The following is a 20527-nucleotide window of genomic DNA, read 5'->3' as shown; positions in this document are numbered from 1 at the left end:
CACCAGAAAGTTCTTAAAGGTCCTGAAGATTTGTCTGTTGGGTTCCTGCTGCAAGTGCTTGACTGCAGTGGTGTTCAGGATGTTGAAAGGCACGGCTAGTGCTCAGACCAGTCAAGCGGGAGAAGAGAGCTGCAGTGGAGGGAAGACAGTGCAGTGATGATTAGGTCGAGGATGTTACCGTTCTCGTGTGTTGGGTCTTTTGTGTGCTGCGTGAGGCTGAGGGTGTGGAGAAGGCCAAGGAGAGCTTCCTTCATTGGTCTGGTGGCCTTGTTGCGTGGGAGGTTGAATTCGCCAAGGAAGATGTTAGCGTGCGTGAGGGACATGGTGGTGACTGGGTCGGTGAAGTCACTGATGAAGGCAGTGTTGGGTTTTGGTAGTCTGTAGATGAGATTGAAGGTGACTGTGTACATCAGGGAGAGCGGGAAGTGGCAGGAGAGGACTTTGAAGGAGCCAATGTTGTTTATGTCAAGTCAGGTTCAGGGCCACAAGGTCTTGTGGAAGACTGTGAGGCCTCTGCCTGTCTTGTTCGGCCGGTCTCTGTGTTAGACGCTGTAGCCGTTGGGGACAAGGATGTCTTGTATGTGGGTGGAAGTGGGTGTCAGCCAGTTCTCTGAGATGACAATAAGGTCACCGATGTCTGCTGCATGTGTGATAGCTGAGCAGACGTTGGCGAGCCTCCCCTTCTGTGTTGTGGATGGTAAGGCGGTGCTGATGGACATGGGGCTGATGTGGGTGAGATTGCTGCATTGCGCAGTCCATGCCTTAGAGGAGGGGCGATGTCGTTGATGTTGGCATTGATGTCTGGTAATGGTGGAGATGGCCTGGGGGGGAGAAAACATATTTTGGCGAATGCTTGCCTGTTGTCTGAGCAGGGGTTCGGGCCCAGTGTACTCCTGGTCTAAACGGGCCCTGCTCTATTTTTTGTACAAACAGGAATTGCCCTATTCTTCATCTGCCCTTCACTTTGGAGGCCCGGGCATGAGACGCCCTTGATCTCAGAGTTATGAGCAGAAAGGAAGAGGCAGGGGTAAGAAGGTGGGTGGGGCTTAGGCCACATGACATAGATCCACTTGCACTTGCTCACCAACTGCAAAGGAAAAGAGGCTGAAGGGCTGCTTAAGTAGGGAAAAGGGGCAGCAAGCAGGAAGGTATCAACAGCTTAAAGTGATTGACAGGTGGGCAGGGCTTATGCCACATGACCTAGATCCACTTGCATCTGCTCAACAACTGCACCTAATGCGCTCTCATATTAGTTGGACATCTGGCCAAGATTATTGTGCCTTGCAAAGTCCAGGGTCATTTTCAATGGGTTCATTTGCTTTTGAAGCTCCCATAAATGCAGGCCTGAGTTTTTAATGAGAAAAATATACCATTGAAGTCTGAAACTCCGAATGTTTAAGCCTATTCTGTCAGAGTAATCTTTCAACGATTTCCCAGGGTAGGGGCTAGCCTGCTTGAGTTCAGAAGCAGGTCAACTTAAAGTCGGCAAAGTAAATGGGGAAATGCATTCGCAGGTTTTTCAAATCACCAAACATATGTCTTTTCAAATCGTGTGCAGAGGTAATATATTAATTTGAATCAGTTCAATGTGTCAATATGGCTTTGTACAGTAATCCCGCAATTGTTGGAAAAATACAGCTTTGCATAAAAGAAAGCTTTTGAATTTCTGGAAATACCTAGTTGTATTTTGTACTTGGTAGATCATTTGAAAACACAGTAACATTCTGGGGAATTACAGGATTATTCATTTAACGTCTTCAAAAGGAATAATTTAGTAGAAGTTACTTCTTTTGCTGAAGTTACATTTGAGACATCTGGGTATTTATACTCCTTGGATGTGATGACATGTTCCGCAGCAACATGGATAGTTATTGTGCTTTCAGTGCTGCCTCTCAAGGAAGCAAATGGCTGAGAGAAATGTGTTCTTACAGCACCTCAAGCATTTAATTGAGGGTGCCTACATGTCTTGCGTTAGGTGCAATTCATTATAACAGTTGAATCAGATATGTCACACTCGAAGAAACAGTGCAACATGTCAGCACCTTTTACTGCATTACTCTGAAACTTGAGGAGATCCATCTCCTGTTCCGGAAGCACCTCAAAACCTTCCTCTTTGCTTCTGCCTTCGCCTGCGCTCTCCCCCGCTGATCTGGTCTCTCTCGGCACCGTGCACCTGGCCTACCCTCCGTCTTCTGGGCCCAGGTACTTGCTCACACTGCCACCCACCTGCACTGCCTCCAGGCCACTCCTCGCACTGGGGACTGTATCTGCACCCATACAGTTCCCCCACCCTTTTTTCTTCCTGCACTTTCAGACATACCCGGCCTGCTGCCTTAATCCCAGCACTTGCCACTTGCTGGCTGCACTACCATTGTTTGTTGCCTTTACTATTTATTTAATATTTGTTCTTTATCTGTTTCTCCTCTGTTCCGCACTTTCCACTGCCCCCCTCCCATGCACTTTTCCCTTTGTGTGTTCTCAATGTCACTAGGCCTAGTAAGATCGTTGTTTTTGTTCTCCCCTGTTCCCCTCCCTTTGCCTTGTCGCACTCTGAAACACTTGTGTACAAACCCAATATAAATAAAATCAATAACCTGCATACTTACCGTGCCTTTTTATACTCCCCACATCGCCATAGCACCAACAGAGGACTTTGTGTATGTAATTTGGAGGATACTTCAGTCCTCTGTCTTTCTTTGAAGGCTTTGCCCAACCTTGTCTGTTCCCAACGGAAAAAGACCCATCTGCGACACAGAGAAATGTCTGCTTAACAGGGACCTGAGCTGAATACCAAAGCACACATACAGGATAACAATTCCCTGGGCATCAGACAAACGCTTTGTGAGGATCAGCCACAGAGAAATGTCCCGAGCGATCAAATGCACTTGTTGAAGATGGTCTTGAAAGATATGACAAAGGGGGCACCACTGAGGAGAAGCATTTAAATAATTAGTAAAAATACCAATTAGAATGAAGTGAAAAGCCAGAAAGATAGCTGACGCATAACCTGCTCGCCTTTGGAACGGTCATTGGTGACAGCCTCATGGGTTCTATCCCCCGGCCCAGCCAACTCAGCCCTTCACTCCCCGAAACTCCCATGTGATAAAAAGAGTACCACACTGTAGGTAATAATGATGTTAATAAGTACCATTAGTTAAGAAGCACTCTGGAACTAGAATTTCTGCTGAGTGCCTCTATAATAAAAACACCAAAAAAGAACAATGAAGGGGTGGTACCCTTAAGGGGATGGGCAGTGGCAAGTCAATGTAAAACTCCCAGAAGAAAGGACGAAACAGAGCAACAGTAAATCTAGACCCAGTGCTGGGGAGTGGGTAGGGGGGCAAGTCAAAGCAGGGTCCCTAACGCATTCCTGTTAGACTCATTGGAAAGCTATTTTGAACTTTCATTTGATTAATAACCATTTCATTTAGCAAAAATAGACTTGTATTCTTTCTTTCTCATATAAAAATCTCATATTGCGTTATTTGTATACATACAATGTCAAAAGCACAACATAAAAATAGAAGACAAATATTATGAATGGACTGCTCTGTAGTCACATAGTGCCATCGTAACAAATCCTAAATCCTCAAAACAAGACCATAACAAGACCAACAAACAGCAGTGTCTGTTTTACAATCTAATATTCGTGTACGAAAAACATCCCACAAAAAAACTTGCTAACATACCAAGAAGAATCAACCTACAGTCCCAAAACATAAGAATGTACCCCCAACACATTTCAATACACCCCGTGTAGTGCTATTTGAAAAACCTACAGACTGTGCACTAATTCCAACTAAATGCTGTTAATGGTTGCAGGTCTTTCTCATGTGTAAACCCGAGTTTTGGCTGAATGGGCATATTTCTTCACACAGCCCAGCTTTCTTTAGGGCATATCACATTTCATTGGAGGAGGTATTTGCAAGCATATGCACAGATGTATCTACAAAAATTGAATGTGTCATGGAGAGTACCACAATACATACATTTGCCAGCAAACACAACAATGTGAATCAAAAGAAGAAAGTGAAAATATTCTCTTTTTAAAAAGAAATTTGCGATGTTGAAAACAGTTTTAACAATCCTTTCACGGCACCAGGTGGAACCACCACCACACTCACGTAACAGCAAGGCCATCTCACAACCTCCACCAGAAGTGACAGTGCCGAGGGTATAAGTAGTGCCACCAGCACCAGACATAAGAGTTCCCCAGGCACTTGCAGCCACAGGAGGACTTAGAGCATTGCTTAGTGACAGAGGAGGGTGGTGGATAAGGACTCTAAAGAGGAGACATTTGGCCTCATTACGAGTCTGCTGGTCCGGACTTAACGTTGCCAGTATAACCATAGCGGCACCGTTTCCGCGATCGCCAAATTCTGACCTATGAATCCGGAAATACCACTACCATAAACCGCCACTGTGGAGTTAAAGCACCCGTAAACTTCGCTGGCTGGGAAACCCCCCCAGTTACTGGCAATACGTAACACTGTGCGCATTACGAGTATCATGGACATAAAAACACCGCCACAAAATTTGTGTAAAAACCGTGAACATGACGTTAAACAGTGCCTGGTCAGCTGAATCAGGCAACAGGTGCACCAAATGAGCCCAGCTGGACTCAGCAGCCCACTGGGAGCCTACAAAAGGCCCACACCCAGGCCAACTCCAAACACAACTATGCAGGCAGCAGCTCTAACAGCATTGGGACTGGGGCTATTGAACATGGTGGCAGTAATGGGGCAGAGGAGGATGAGCCGGAGGCGGAGGAGGCGTAGGTGGCAGTTAGCAAACCCTGTACCCATGGCAAACCCAATTGTGCAGCCGGCACGATCCCAAAGGCAGCCTGCAATACTCCGCATCAGGGCCTCACCCTGGAACCTGACACCAGGACAGATCCACACAATAAATCGGCTGGACCGTCCAACAATCATGTACATCACCACCATGATAGAGGACGACATCAGCAGCAACATTGGCATTACCACTGCAATCCCCCCCCTCCTGAAGGTGGTGTCGGTACTGCATTTTTTTGGCACAGGAACTTATTAGCACACAGTTGGTGAGCTGTACGGGCTCTCACAACCCCGTTTTTTCAGAAATATTGGTACAGGTACTGGATGCCCTGCTGCGCCATGTGTCAGAACACATCGCCCTACCCCGTACCCTTGCCCAGGTCAATGCCACCAAGTTGGCCTTCAATGCCATTGCGGCCATGCCAAATTGCATAGGTGCAGTAGACTGCACCCACATAGAGCTGACAGTACCACATGCAATCGAGATGGTGCACTGCAATAGGAAATAGTACCACTCACTGAATGTACAGATGGTATGTAATGCCGGAAAAGTGATAACACATTGCTGCGCACGTTTCCCAGGCTCAACACATGACTCAATGGTCCTGCGGAATTCGACATTGCCACGGTACATGGAACGCTACGCTGGACAAAGCACATGGCTATTGGGTGAGTACAACTGGCAATGCACAGGCTCTGTGGAAGGGGTGCGTGTCCAGGGCAATGGCCTATGTGAGTGGGCTGCTACGACTGCACATGCATCACCCCCCACCCATGTAATGGACAGTCAGCACAACCCACACATCACAAAGCTACATATGACAGGTTGCCACAGTGTGCCCATACACACCTTGCCAAATGAGACACAACCAATACTACCACAAGCCCATACAACTGGAGCCACTCAATACATCCACCCACACTATGCACCACCGCCCCCCACCCCAATGTACATGAGACATCCTGCATCGACCACATCATCACAGTCAATTCATTGACTCCACCATGTGTGTACATCACTCGCAATGCCATACTTACCAACCACTATTGTCCGCAAGGGCAACTACATATGCATAGCAATTCGTTGGTCAATGCCCAAATGCCAAAGTCGAGAACAATGACCCAGGAATGGTAATCACCCGCTTGTCCAACCACTGCTTGGCACATATGGATGACTGAATGATGACACAAGATTGCATTGCATTGCATCTGATCAAGACATGATACCACAAACGCTGACATGTCCCCCACATTTACATCCCAAGTAGGTGATGCTGGATATGCACTCACACCATGGCTGATGAGGCCAAGGAACAGGCATGAGGAGGCGTACAACAGGGCACACGTCCGCACACGTGGCATGATTGAGTGGACATTTGGCCTACTGAAGGCCAGGTTCCGCTGCTTGAGCAGATCTGGCGGATCACTACTCTACAGTCCAGTGAAGACGGGTAAAATGACGCTCGTGTGTGCCATGTTGCACAATCTGTGCATGCGCAGGAACATTCCGCTGTCCCCAGACACAGAGGACGATGATGGTGATGAAATGGGGATGTGATGGCTCCGCCTCCTCCTGGGGGTGCACAAGATGGCCAACCAGCATGGGATACACTCATTCGCATTTACTTTTCAGAGACTGCACATTGACAGCATTGCATGGATACGACGATGCCAGTTAATAAATGAATTGAAAGCAAATTAAATGATGGATGTCCATTCATTAATGATTTTCTCTAAGATGATATATTTTAAACAAAAAAGGGAAGAAGATGCATTGGGTAGGGAAGCTTACACCCGTGCCCACCCACCCCCCCAAACGTACCCACACCCAACCAGGCCCAAAATCACTAACCCCCTAATGGACCTCCCCCACCACCTAAACATACCCTCCCCCTTACACCCTGTATGTCCATGAATGTCTCCTGCACTGCCAAAACACACATGGCATTATTTGCGTGTGCGCTTCTGCGCATGGGCATCCTTGCCTGAGGAGCCTGTCAGGCGACTTGAACGCCTCCGTGGGCTGGCAGTGGTGGAGCTAGATGGGGTGGTGCTTGTGGATGGCACTGTTGCTGTCATTGTTGGCATACGTCCCAGATACGCCTGCTGGGCAAGCAACATGGACTCTGCTATGGTGGACGTGTTGCCCTCCCGGACATGGTGTGCCAAGGTCACAATGGTGGTGGCAAACTGTCCAATGGCCCTGGAGATCCGACGCACAGATGTACTATAACTCTCCCTCTGCAGCCTGGCCTCCTCCCGCTGCAGCCTGGACTCTTCTAGCTGCCATTCAACTAGCTGGGTAAGGGTGGCCTGCTGATCCTCCATCCGCTGCATACGGGCATTCAGCTTAGCCATGGAGGGGGTTGGCTACCTCATGGGACTATGCAGTGATGGGGGGGGCTGAACTGGAGGTCTTGGAGGGATGATAGGTCATCCAGGTTGGGCACCTCCCCCTGTGGCCCTACATCAGCCTGCTGGGCTGGGGCACTGTTGTCCCTGCCTGCAGCCTCCTCCGCAGTGCAGATGTCCTCAGGGATGGGATCTGTTGGCATGATGGGTGAGCATCGCACTTGTGTGGCAGCAGACAGCATGGGGATGGTGGTGTTGGCTGGTACATCCGTGCCAGCTGCAGCTGGTGGCTGAGTTGCAGAGCAGCTTGGTCCTCCTCCTGGGTAGGGGTGCTGGGTTGCCCACGTGCAGGTGCACGTTGCCTCGCCTGTTGGGCGTTGTCGCTGTCACTTGAAATGGCTGTGGGGACAAAGAGGGCATGCTATTAGGTGTGTGCTGGTACCTGATGGGTCCATCACAGGGATCAGACAAGTTGATCAGTGAGCATTTGCATTTACACGCATATGACTGTTGATTGCCATGTATTGTGGGGGTGTTGCTTATCGTCTGGGTCATGAATGGGTCCTTTGGTGCACTCCTGCACTGACTGGGGGGGGGTGTGAATGGGTCCTTTGTGGCCCTCCTGCACTGACTCGGGGGTGGGGGTTGTGAATGGGTCCTTTGGGTCACTCTTGGGCTCAACAAGTACTCATGGCATTGTAATGTGTGCACTTACCAGCATCTGCAGGTGGGCTCACTCCTGCCTCTGCATCGCCAATTGCATGTATTGCCTCAAGGTGGAGGACACTGCTGCAGCGCTCCTCCCATGTCTGTAGTCTTAGTGGTGAAGCAGGCCCCCACCTGTGCCACTGCTGCGCTGCCTGTGTGCAGCAATTGGGTTTCGCACCCTCAGTCTGAGGTCGTTCCACCTCTTGTGGCAGTCCTTCATGCTGCGTGTTGTGACACCCACAGCTGTGCACGCTGCCCACACCTCCTTTCTACGCTGCTGGGTTGCACGGCGTTGGTCAGCGCTGAACAGCATTTCGGCATGCTGCACAATGTGGTCCACTAGTATAGTCAGCTCTGCCTCGCTGAAGCGCTGTTTCCGTCTGTGCAGTGATCCTGGCTGCCATGGTGGTGGTCCTTTTGCCTTCTCAGAGTGGTGATTTGGCCTGTGCTGACTCTGGATGGCAGTGGATTGTGGTTTATATAATGGCCGCCTCTCTCTTTCCAGTTTTCGCAGACATGGTATTTCAGTGAGGACGGCGGCGGACACCGTTTTTAAACTGCTTTTGGGGCAGTATGTTCATTTCCGTGAGCGTTTACGTGGTGACAGTGACACTGTTTCCGCGTCGGTGTGGTGCGCGCGACCGACAGGCAATAATCGGCCGCTCTTTCCGCAAACTTGCGGACGCGGAAACTATCACCGTCGTCATGGAATCACCGCATTTCGGACCGGCGGACTCGTAATGAGGTCCATTGTATCAATCAGAACCAACATTAACCATAAGAACAGAACTTCATTTGTTCTTCTAATGTATACCATCATCTCTGCAGGTTTGTTACTTTTGAAAGATTCATACAGCAATACCTAAAAACTTAGGAACTAGTAAACTCTGATGCAGCAGCACAATTAAAATAAACTCAAACTCTAAACCAAAGATATGCTGAACTACCTATCTCCTACACAAAGCCTCATCCCTAGTGTCTGAACCCAAACAGTAGTCTTTCACAAACTTGTGCATAGCTGACCAAGTTTCCACCCTGCAGGTCTCCTGAATCAGTAGCCCTCTCAGAAAGGCAGGCATGCTGCAAGATCCCTGGCAGACTATGCAACAATCCCTTACATGGGTTATATTATGCACAATCTTGTGGCAAGCTCTTTTACATGTCACAATGCATGCAGAGGTAGCTGGTTGGTCTCATCCACGCATGGCCAAAAGCCAAAATCCTTTGCCTGTCCATTCTGCAATCATCTGATCTAGCGATGTAATGACTGCATCCTTCTCAGGGTCCAGCCAACGAAACCTATCCTCAACTTTGGAGGACGCAGCAGGGAAACGAATACTAGAATTTGAACTGACTGTTTAATATGGAATTTGCCAAGCACTCTGGGTAGAAAAGATGGCATCACCTCGTCTCTTGTAAATACTGTGCAACACCTGTTAGCAGACAGCCTGTAGCATAGTAACATGTCTCATTGATGTTATTGTCAACAAAAAGGCTGTTTTCAGAGTCAGAAACTTGAAGTCGCAATTGTGCATCTGCAGAAAAGATGGAGACATCAATTGTGTCAGCATCAAACTTAAGTCCTAGTGTGTCTGGATTTGGAGCAGAGCTCTAAATAGGGCATTTTCATCACTATGTATGTAGCAGCTGTTGTGTAACGCTTGCTCCACACTACAACCTTTTGAGGGAGGCCATCAAGCAGTTTAGTTGGTAAGATGCATCCCTGAGCGAGGTTCTCCCTCAGGTGTACCTGCTTGAGCTCATCCTTGCCAACAGGGCGGGGGCCAGTGCCTTGGCAGGTGATGCTGATGCAGCACAGCTGGCGAAGGTTCTGCTTTAAACAATGCAAGGCAATCCATGGGAAACTACATTTAAAGCTAATATCTGTTGGCTTCCATTATAACCCATGTAAAAGTGGCTGCTTTTCATTGGAAAGTCTCAGGGGAATATGAATCAAGCGAACATCACAAGCCCTCTGGGAATGTCATGATTGACAGCATCTGTAGTCTGTACATCACGGATGCCCATTGAAAGCTTTGTGAGCAGTGCAAATACAGCCTACAAAGAGGAGACTGTGGCACACCCTCCTCATTGAATCCAACTGGTGGTCTGCTGTCGGTTCCTGTTGATCACCCATATGTATTCAAGATGCCACACAGATGATTGATACCAATCTACTAGACAGTTACCCTGTGGGAACGGAGGATGATTTGTTACAGTATTGGTGCAGGGGATCGTCCTTCTGGTCAAGTGCTCTTCTGATAGTGGCTGTTTAATTGCAAAGCAGTCCCTCCCCAACGGTGTGTAGCGCGAGGGACATTTTAGTGTGGTGGAGGCTATTGTTGCTAACCACAGAAGAAGCATTTGAGTGCTGCATGTTGAACAAATGGTATTAATACAAATTAACAGTAATGTCATTGTGGAAGACTATGGAGCAATATCCTCCCATAGCCAACACGCCATGATGATTTCTTACCCGGTACATGTCAGAAAGAGGAACATGGAGCAGGGTTGCCGGGAGGATAGCACAGCCGCAGCGTGCGCGTTTTGGAAGCAAGACGACACAAAGCAACAACAGGTTCGATCCCCGGGTCCGCGCTTAGAAACCTCTGAGTGTTTAAGCGCGTTATAAATACGTAACTAAGACAAAGAAAAAACACAACTAAGAAAAACTAACAATTCCTGTAACAGCGCCTCGATGCCAGCGGGCTGTGTGAGCGCTTTATAAAAAAAAATAAAAATAAAAAAGGGTTGTTTTGAGGCAGGTGTGATTGGGAAATAGCTCTCACGCTTCCCCGTGAAATGCATGACGCGGTCAACTGGTCCAGTTTTCTTTGCTGCAATTCTTGGACTTGTATTTTTCTTAAATTTAAAAGTGGAAGAAAAAGCTACAAGCCGTAGAATTCAATCGAAACAAATATTTTCCCATGCATGGCGAGGGAAAAAACGTGACAGCTATGTGGACAGCTGCACTAGTGAGGCCTCACCAGTTTTGGTTTCACAGATGCTGGGACTGGAAGTAAACAGAAGGGCTACGCCTCCTGTGTTTTCCTTATAGGGCTACAACATGCTTAGGCACATCATGACACCGTGGCAGACTCACAAGCACAAGCCTAGTGTTTGGTCAGGTAAAATAAATAAATAACTTTAAAAAAATCCATTTGTTGGAAGCCACAAGTTGTCCCAAAGGATGAGTCTTCACTCTTCCACCAAAAATGACCCAAATGTTCCATCCTTGGCCAAAAGAGTAGAGTTAACACGTCTATGAATGGAGGAATGGCGACCCTCAATAATAGGAAACAACAACGTTCCCCAGGGCACAGTGAAGGAAGGGTGAGAGGGGTGGAGTCCATTGCCTTTGAAGACTCATGGTGCTGGCCTAGAAAAAAGCAGTCCTTTACATCTTCAAATCAGTTAATCTCTAAGAGCAGCAGAAGACTTCAAACCCAAAAACGGAGTCGGAGGGGGGGGGAGAAAGAGAAAGAGAAAGATAGAGAGATGAGAAAGAGGGTGAGGGAGAGAGAGAGAGTGGGGATTAAGAGAGCAGGAGAGGATGAAAGACGAAGGGAAAGGGGGTGGGGGAGAGGAGAGTGAGAGGGGAGAGGAAATGGGAGAGGGCGATAATAGAGGGTGTGTGTGGGTCGCTCCCTCTCGCTCTACCTTTGTGGTGCCATTTCCGCTGGGTTCCTAGCAAAGACATTGTTTGCTATATGACTGCACTGAGCTACATTATCTATGCCACGCCCGATTTTGAAGTGCAACACTATTTAGATTTGGTCTGCGACTCCTGTTATGTTATGCTATAGCATGTCATGTTTTAAGCTGTAGAAACATGTTGTGTAAAGTCTTGTTCTGCTGGGATCAATGTGTTCTTTTCCCAAAGTTAGGTCACGTTAACTCGAACGTACCTGAGTGCTACCATATGTACTCATTCATGCCTTCTTCCATTTACACTAGTATAATAGGTCATGTTATATTATGTTGAGGTTTGATTATAATGTTTTGCTTTAAATGTCAAATTTTCAAGCACCTTTGAAGCTGCCATAAGACAGCAGGTAGAAACCCCATGAACACGCACACAAAAAAACCCACAAGGGTAAACTAGGAAATCGAATCTGTTAACTAGAACATACACCCCTGTTTTGACCTAACTTCCGCATGACGCCCTCTATTAACAGGACACAGTAACTATAGCCAAAGGTGAGCATGCAAGTCAAAAGCGGGATTATGTAAATGAACTCCCATAAGCATCCAGCCTAAGCGGAAGAGGATTCCTGCCTCAAAGACCAATGTAAACATTACCTTAAAGGCACTCGCAGGACAAAAAGGCCAGACTGGGGCTTCTGATGCCAAAGTCATCATGTTTGAAATCCCACCGGAGTTAAATATGCCATATTTTCTTCCTACTTTCCCATATATAGAACCTGGACGTTCGTGGCTCAGAGGAATGAATAGAGAGGCGTTTCACACTGCTTTCTTGGGCATAGTTTATGCATGCTTTCGCTCACTATGACACTGTGGAAGGCACAGGAGTATGAACACGGCTAAACCATATACAAAATGTTTGCTGTTTTTAACATTTTGCGCATACTACTTGTTCTTGCTGGCTTTTCAGGGAGCTGTTGCAACACTTGGCAAATTCGGATTTCTATGATACAACCCCTGCCAAAATGTGTTGGGGGCCTAGGGAAGTAAACAGAAGGGCTTTGTCGCCTGTGTTTTCTTTGTCATGGATTCAACATGCCCCAGCTCACCATGCAGGGAGTACATTCCAGACATACCCCCTTTCTCCTTTCAGCGCTGTGCTCCTGAGAATACAACTGGTTCAATTGTACACATAGCTCTTCCACGTTTTCCTTCTCATACCTTCCCTATCCATCTATCACCCTCATCCCAACTATCTGTCCTACTTTGCTCCTCCCTACCACTACTGAATGTTCCATCCTATGTCCTTTGTCTTCTTTGGCACTCAAGTGTGCTTCGATGGCATGAACTATGGCAGTATGCGCTATACAAATGCAAGTAATGGTTTTTAAACCTTAGCCTCATGACGGTCATACCACCCGTCATATTCCCCCAAATGGTGTAGCCACCTCTGGCTCGCAGGTTTTTTCAAATGGCGCAACAACCCACTAAAAGTTCTCAGGTTTTTTCAGTCGCATTCATTCTAAAACGCTTTCAAAATCTCCCACTAAATGTTTCCTAAAGTTCACCAGCTCTCCCACATGCCACTGCCCCTCTGCGGGAGGTGAGTCTCTCTGTGAGGCCAGTTCATCACTCATGACTCACGCTCGGAAACACTTGTGTATGGGAGCGATACAAAAAAAAATATATCATGACTGTCTCATAGCTTCCCCTCCAACAAAGCGCCCTAGAGCTGGAAGATTGGTGAAGCACCAGGCTGCCTGTAATCACCAAGTAGCTCACCTCACCCAGCTAACAGGCTGCCTACAATACAGGCAGTAGGTGCCTCCATGCATCATGATGTAGTTGCAGAGGTCTTGCCAAAAGACGGGCCCCGTCAGTGGTGCACCTCTGATGGCCCAACCTTCTCCCCTATTCCTTTCATTGATGTCCTCACCAATGCCTCAGTATCCTCCCCAACTGACTCAGAGTGCCATAAGAACATCAAAAGGGAATTGGCAAAGGTGTTTTAGAACAATGTGTGAGCACACACAGAGAACCCAAAAGTGTGAAAGATCAAATCAGCCCAAAAACAAAAGCATAACCCCAATTTGTAAATACATACTAAAGTTTACCAATACAAGGATACTGCTTTAGGATATTCTACAGTGCAGACTGGCTGCACAAACTTCAACAAATTCATCAAATCAGCTGGGAGGGATGCAATTGGATAAACTTTACAAATAAACCTGCGATTTGTGGCACATAATGAATCCTCACACGAGGCCTCGCAGTTCAAATAGGGTGGTTTGTTGATAAAAAAAATGATATGACTTTCTTTAGAATACATGAGAACAGTATGTTTGAAAATGTTAAAAACTACCATAAGCAGATAACCAATAAATAAATGTGCGTTGTGCATGCACAACACAAATATGTATACTCTTCAAATAGGCTGTAAGGATGCATTTGAAATGGAGCAAAACATTCACTAAATAGCAACATGAAGAGACTTTTAGACCAAAGGCCAGCTCTTTTCAAGTGCCGATGTCCACAAATCAGCATCCAAATCAGCATCCATTTGTATGTGTTCTAAATATAATTCTTAATGTGCGAGTGAGGGAATTTGAACACATTTAAACCAATATGGATGGATTTGGACGACTTATATTGTCGACTAATTCAACAATTACTTTTTTGTGTTTACAACTGAATGTCAGTTCCCCCCACCTCTCCCACTTCGTTGTGTTCATTTTAAATTCCCTTTTTTTTCTCCCTCCTGTATTTGTGGTCTTGCTTCTATACATGAAACATGGTTTTCATTTGTAATCTTTTCTTATATAACTATTTGCCTTAACCAATTACATGCCATTAACTATGCATTTATATTTCTAGTAAATGGTATTAGCTTATTTTGTATTAATTTCCAATTTAACATGTTTCTCTACTATTGTAGATGATACTACTATTGTTTTATGTTTGTATTATCTCAACAAATGAACTATAGAAAAAAAACATTTGAATACGACAAAATATTTTAAAATGAAATCTAAAATAATTAGTGTGACCAATGGAATTGTCAGTATTTCTGTAAATACAATATTGCATTCGGTTGTGGTACACATGAAATTTTCTGTAGGAGAGGAGGCCTGTAATACGGGTGTGTGATAGAATGTTATGCAGTAGGATGACTGTGGTAAACAAGACAGGAGTTTGAAACCTCCAAAACACAAAGTCAGTGGCTATATCAAAAATAAGTTAACATGTATATGCTGTTGGATCAATCAATATTGTACTCACCTTTAACCTTCCATTTTCCTGATTAAGATATTCATTTTCTGAATTCACATCTTGCCATTTTCTGAGTAGTTCTTCCTTGGACTTCAAAGAATAGTCTCTGCTTTTCTGCATGCATGTCAATGTATCTGCGATTTGTCTAATAAAATAACCCATGAAAAAAGCTTAGTTTTCATAATTTTCAGGGGAGCAGACTGTCGTAGTTTTTTTTATAAGAACAAAATAAGCTTCTATACAATGAAGCATACACCCCAACAGTACCCAGCAATCTTTAATAATCTACCGCATGAAAGGTTATTCATTGTAACAAAATCTAAAAGTGATTGTCACTGAATCCCGCCCTCACTGCTCAATATTACTGTTAGAAATACCACAAAAGGTACAAATAACAGCCAAGGAGGGCAGAATATTAACCAGCAGAGAAAAAAGCCTGGTTTACACTGAAATAAAGCATTGAAGATAAGAGTTACAGGTAAGTATGGCCATTTCGGAAACGTTGCTCACCGTAGGGAAACTGGTAGTCTAAGTCCATAGCGCCCTTTCCTCCGTACTCCTGGAACATCCCTCGGAATGGGGACAGGACCGGAGCATATTGCAAAGCAGCTCCACGCGTGGTACCTCCTCTGCGCACCTTACTCAACTGTCAGTCCCTTTGTTAAGTCAGATTTGGGAAGTTATTCGCAGGGAAGGTAGGAGGTTTTATGAAGGAAGGGGGACTATGGACAAAGAGGACCAGTGTCACTATGGGTGAGTAACCTTTCTGTACTCTTACGTCCTTTCCTCCATACTCATGGGAGATTATAAAGAACCTTAAGTAAGGATATAAAAAGTGCACTTGGAGTATAACCCACAAATAGGTTCTTCAGCAAAGCTTTTCCAAAAACTGCACCGCTTCTGGAACATGTGTGGAGTAGCCCAAATTGCTGCCTTACAGATATTCAGGATCTGTATGTGTCGTTGGAAGGCTACACCAAATAAGCATGCAGCCCTTTCGGTCTAGTCTTCTTTTGGAATGTTTATGCTTCCAAAATAGTGGAAACTGCCCAGTGTGCTATGGAGGCCGATACCCCATAGATTACAAATAACCGCATCCCTTTGTGGAGATCTTTTGTTCCAACTAAGTAGAATTTCAATACCCTGGCAACGTCCAAGGTGTGTAGTACCTATTCAGCCTCTGTAGTTGGGCTTGAAAACAAAACAGGCAGTGATAGTTTGATTGAATTGAAAATTACTGACCACCTTTGGCAGGAATCCTGGCTTGGTCTTCCGGAAACCTTTGTCCCTATGAAAAATGATAGACAGGTCCTTTCCGTCACGTGTTTCTCAGGGTTATCCATTTTAAGTCAGTCGATGCCAGTGGGTCAAAAGGCTTGTTCATGAGTTTATGTAACACAATGTTCAGATCTCGCAGACTATTTTCTCCTCTTCTTGTATCGCTAGGCATCTATGGCCGCTAAGTATGTTTCCCATGAGTCCATCGAAACTCTGCCAGCTCTAGAATTAATGATAGCAGATCATTCTGTGTGGCTTCTCTGGGGTCTTCCGTGCTGTGCACACACCAATGGCAAAAACCTGCCCATTTGCTCGAGTATGGGGATTTTGGGCTACCCTTCCTGGCTGCTTTTATGAAAGCCATAAATTGCCAGTCAGATAGCACAGTGAGGTAAGTGCTTGCCCCGATAGCTGTGTGCAGCCTGGCAGGTTTGAATCCCAGCAGTGCCAATTCAGCCTTTTATCCTTCCGAGGTCGATAAATTGAGTACCACTCTGTGGGATAATAATGTCTTCTGTTATTTCAGTGCTCTAAGGCCTATGGGTGTCTAGCGCAATACAACAAATACATTATTATTTATCAGAGAGTCCTAGATGCCTGTAAGCATAGCCCTCAGGGAACAGACTGCTAAGGACAGTTGTTGAGGGTCGGGGTGGAGAATCATTCCTCGTTGTTGCTGGAGTTTGTCTGCCCAATCTGGTAGCCATCGCGGCAGTTGACACTTCACGTCATATACATCCGAAAAAACAGAATCTCTTTGACCATAAAAGGGCCACGAGAATCATGCGATAGCCCTCTGTCAGTTTCAATTCATGCAGTACTTTTGGAATTAGAGTAAATGCTGGAACGCAAAAAACGTCTGCCCGCCAGAAGGAAGAAGACTGCTCCCAAAGAATCCAGGCCTTTACCCTTCAATGAAGCATACAGGGTACATTACCTGTTCTTTTGTCTTGCAAAGAGGTCTACCATGGGAGTGCTCCATTTCTGGAATATTGGCAGTAAATCTTTCTGATTGACACATATGGGAGATCCCATGACTCAGTGCATCCGCCCTGATGTTTTCTCCCGAAAGGTGGGAGAATATTGGAGAGATGGCATGCTCCAGACACCAGTTCCAGATCTCCACTGCCAGAAAGCAAAGTGACTGATCTTGTTTCCGGTTGTTCGTTCAGGTATAATGTTGCAGTGGCTTTGTCTGCGTTAATCAAAACCCTGTGTCCAACCAGTATTGGTAAAAAGACTTCCATGCTCACAAAAAATGAATTTAGTTCCAGGTAATTTATGTGCTTGCCCTGGTCTTAGACAGCCAATAGCTCGTTACCCTCCAGATGATCCAGTGTCAGCCTCAGCCTGCCATGGATGGATCTGCTGCCAATGTCTGAAGGAATTTGCAGAGAAAACAGCCTGTTGAACTATTAGTGCAACAGAGTCCTTCAGCTGAGAGGGAGTGTAACACTGAATTTGCCTTTCATCCAAATATCGGCAGATGCATACACCTTGCAGGCGAAGGTGTGACATGAAAGCATCCGACATCTTTGTGAAGACCCTTGGGACAAATTCAGCCTAAAAGGAAGAACTTTGTACTGCAAGTGCAAATCCTGGATGAAAAATCTGACGCAATTCCAATATGAAGGTCAGATCGGAATAAGCATTTTGGAGGCTTAAAGGTTGAGAGCACACAGCCAATCTCCCTGCTACAGGGCTGAGATGATCTCTTCCCCGTTTCTCGATCTTGAACCTCTCTGTAGGGTGATCGTTGAAACCGGTTAGATCAAGGGTAGTCCTCCACCCAGCCCTTCTTTGGAAGCACAAAGAAGCATGAGAAGTAACCTTGTAAGAGGTTCTCCATCTGTTCTATTGCATCCAGTTTTTTCAATTTCAATAATCCTTTTATTAGGTTTGATGAAAGTTGTAGGCGAAGGGGGGAGAAGGGACGGGAAGTAGGTAGTCTTATTCTACCAATGATAAGGTCAAAGGGTCTGAGGTAATTGCTCTCTATGATGTCAAGTGGAGGCTTATTCTTCTGCCCACACATGTTGAATGGTGCTGGGCCATCGGAACGTCCAACCTTAGGCTTGTATGTTGGTCTTGGCGTCATGCTTAGGTGGCTATTTCCATTTTTTCTTTTTTTCTTTGCAGGGGTACCTGTGATTCCTGACCCTCCCCTCCCGGTCTCTGCATTGATTTTGTGACAAGAAACCTCTGACATGCTGGTGGTACGTTGAGCATTCTGCTGAAAAAGAGTAGAGGCTCAGGCACTTGTTTGTAACAGTAATCAATTGTTTTGTGTGCAGTTATGTGGTTTTCACCATACCTTTTTTGCCTCAGAAAGAATGTCTTGTTGAAAGGGAATGCATATCTCATTTTCTTGTGAAGTTGTCCGCTAGTACCCCACTTTCTGTGGTGGTATACCCAGAACAGGGAGCTGTAAAATGTCTGATGTCCCAGACGGTGTCCTGGAACATTGTATGCGAGGATGTTCCCTTCCCTCTATTCCTCCTACGCTTCCGCATCGGTATCTGGTTGACGAAACAGTGCTATCGTGCCTCACAGCATCTAATGTGTGGGACGATGAATCAGGGGTTGCAGAAGGCTGTTGTGAACTAGTGGTGGAAACCTGCTTGGGTAGCATCTCCTTTATGAAATCTTTAAAGTATACGTGTATGTCCTAACCCTGTAGGAATGGTTTGAAGCGGGTCACAAGTGACTTGTCTCCTTGTTCAGAAAGACTTTTGTGGACCATGTCAGTAGAATAAAAGGGATGTTGGGGTGGGGTCTGAGTTGTAAATCACCTATAGCAGTGCTGTATGGGGGGCTGTTTGCCAGTAAGGCAAGCCCGTATATATGCCTCTTGTCATAGCTGTCCACAATACATGTGGTTCAAACTGAGACTTTGAGACCTGTTGCACTGCCGTTTGCTTTACACGAGTCATGGTCGTGGGTCAAAAGGCTAGATTTTCCTTCTCTTCCTCAGGTGCTTTCTCTAGGAGGCTAAGACATGCCTCTTTTGTGGTTCCCCCATTTTCTTGACCCTGAAGTGGAGGCCCATGCTTTTTGATGTCCCCAAATGTAAACCTATGTATTATACCTGTACCTCTTTCTTCACACCGTGGTTGTTATCTACTTGCTGTGCCCAGTGCGCACAATATGGCCTTCTGTCCTGTCCTCTGTGCTCTTTGGATTGGGGCAACGCCGGGGCATCATGAATTTACAGATGAGGCCTGGGCATGGAATCCTCCAAATGTCCTCCCATGCTCGTATTGGCACAGGCCTGCAGTACTTTCATTGGTATTGTACAATTAGAAGCGTGCTCCCACCCATGCCCAGGACATTCGGTACTTCACTGGGTGCAGCGTGAATATGTGCACAACCAGGAGCCTCCCCCTTTCCAGAACATTTAGGCGGTGGCACTTCAACTGGATTGTCGCAGCAATCTCTTTGAAGGTCCGAGGGCCAGAGCCTGGTACACTCTGCTGAAATGGATGGGAAAGGGTTCAGTCAATCCCTTCCATGTGGGAGGATACCCTGTAGAGTAATACTCATATGGGATGCCCTTAAAAAATTAAATTAGCTTTCCTTAAATATTGACGCAATATTTGTCCTCAACATTGAGGTGCCTAACTAAGGCTGTCTCCCACCGCGCACTCCTGTTTCAGTGTGCCCAACACAAGAGGGGGACACATGCTGCAAGTACACCACACGTGCCTACAACTAAACAAAACGCATTCAGGTCAAGCAGGGGAAAAACCCAACATGCTAGGGTGTTACTGGGTCAACTGATGCCCTGGGGCCTAAGTCACAGGCCTGAGCATGAACACCCCAGGCATTACCTGGCCTGGTACTGTCCCTGCACGGAGGGGTTTATTGCTATTAGCAACCAGGCGTGCTTTCTGGGGTGGTAATAGTTCTTTAAGTTGAGAAACATCATGGTTGCCGTTTAAAAATTTTACAAAACTACAAAAAACAAGATAGCCGCCATGGACAAGGGAGAAGGGAACTACACAAAGTCCCTTCTCGCTTTACCTTTCCAAGGCCGCAGCAGGGATACACAAATATACAATTGGATCCTGACACCTTTAGAGTGTCTCCAAACATTGATTTATTTGTCCAGGGAGGACATCACCCATAAGAGCCCTCTCAAAACGCGAACCCCGAAGGTGAGGCATAAAATTTGATTTCTAAACCATGAAACAACCTAAATGAGACCGTCAATTTACTGAGTATATGATATATTGGCACAAATAGTATGTCCGAGAATGCAGCCACCTTCAGACAATAAGAGTGAACATTTCGACTCTTACTGATGCTTCTCTCATTGTACCATTCCCTAATGTGTATTTCACAACACATTTTGATCTAAAATCCTGCATTAGCCTATTGCTCAATGGCCCATATTCACTATACGTTCTTCGACGTACTATTTGTACCTATATATCATATGCTCAGCTAATATATCATATGCTCAGCCAATCAATGGT

At 46.0% G+C, this 20527-nt stretch overlaps 1 protein-coding gene across 4 annotated transcripts in view; it reads right to left on the bottom strand.

The window, feature by feature from the left end:
* ODF2L (outer dense fiber of sperm tails 2 like) overlaps positions 1 to 20527 on the bottom strand; it is a 583980-nt gene that overhangs the window by 215700 nt on the left and 347753 nt on the right. For all 4 annotated transcript variants that reach the window (XM_069641685.1, XM_069641688.1, XM_069641686.1 and 1 more), the window contains one exon: positions 14781 to 14916. In XM_069641685.1, coding sequence (XP_069497786.1) covers positions 14781 to 14916 — 136 coding nt within the window. The remainder of the gene's footprint in view (positions 1 to 14780; positions 14917 to 20527) is intronic.

This window comes from Ambystoma mexicanum, chromosome 1q (genome assembly GCF_040938575.1).
Source record: "Ambystoma mexicanum isolate Mex_15411 chromosome 1q, UKY_AmexF1_1, whole genome shotgun sequence".
Lineage (NCBI taxonomy): Eukaryota > Metazoa > Chordata > Amphibia > Caudata > Ambystomatidae > Ambystoma > Ambystoma mexicanum.
This window is presented reverse-complemented; position numbering and strand designations above follow the sequence as displayed.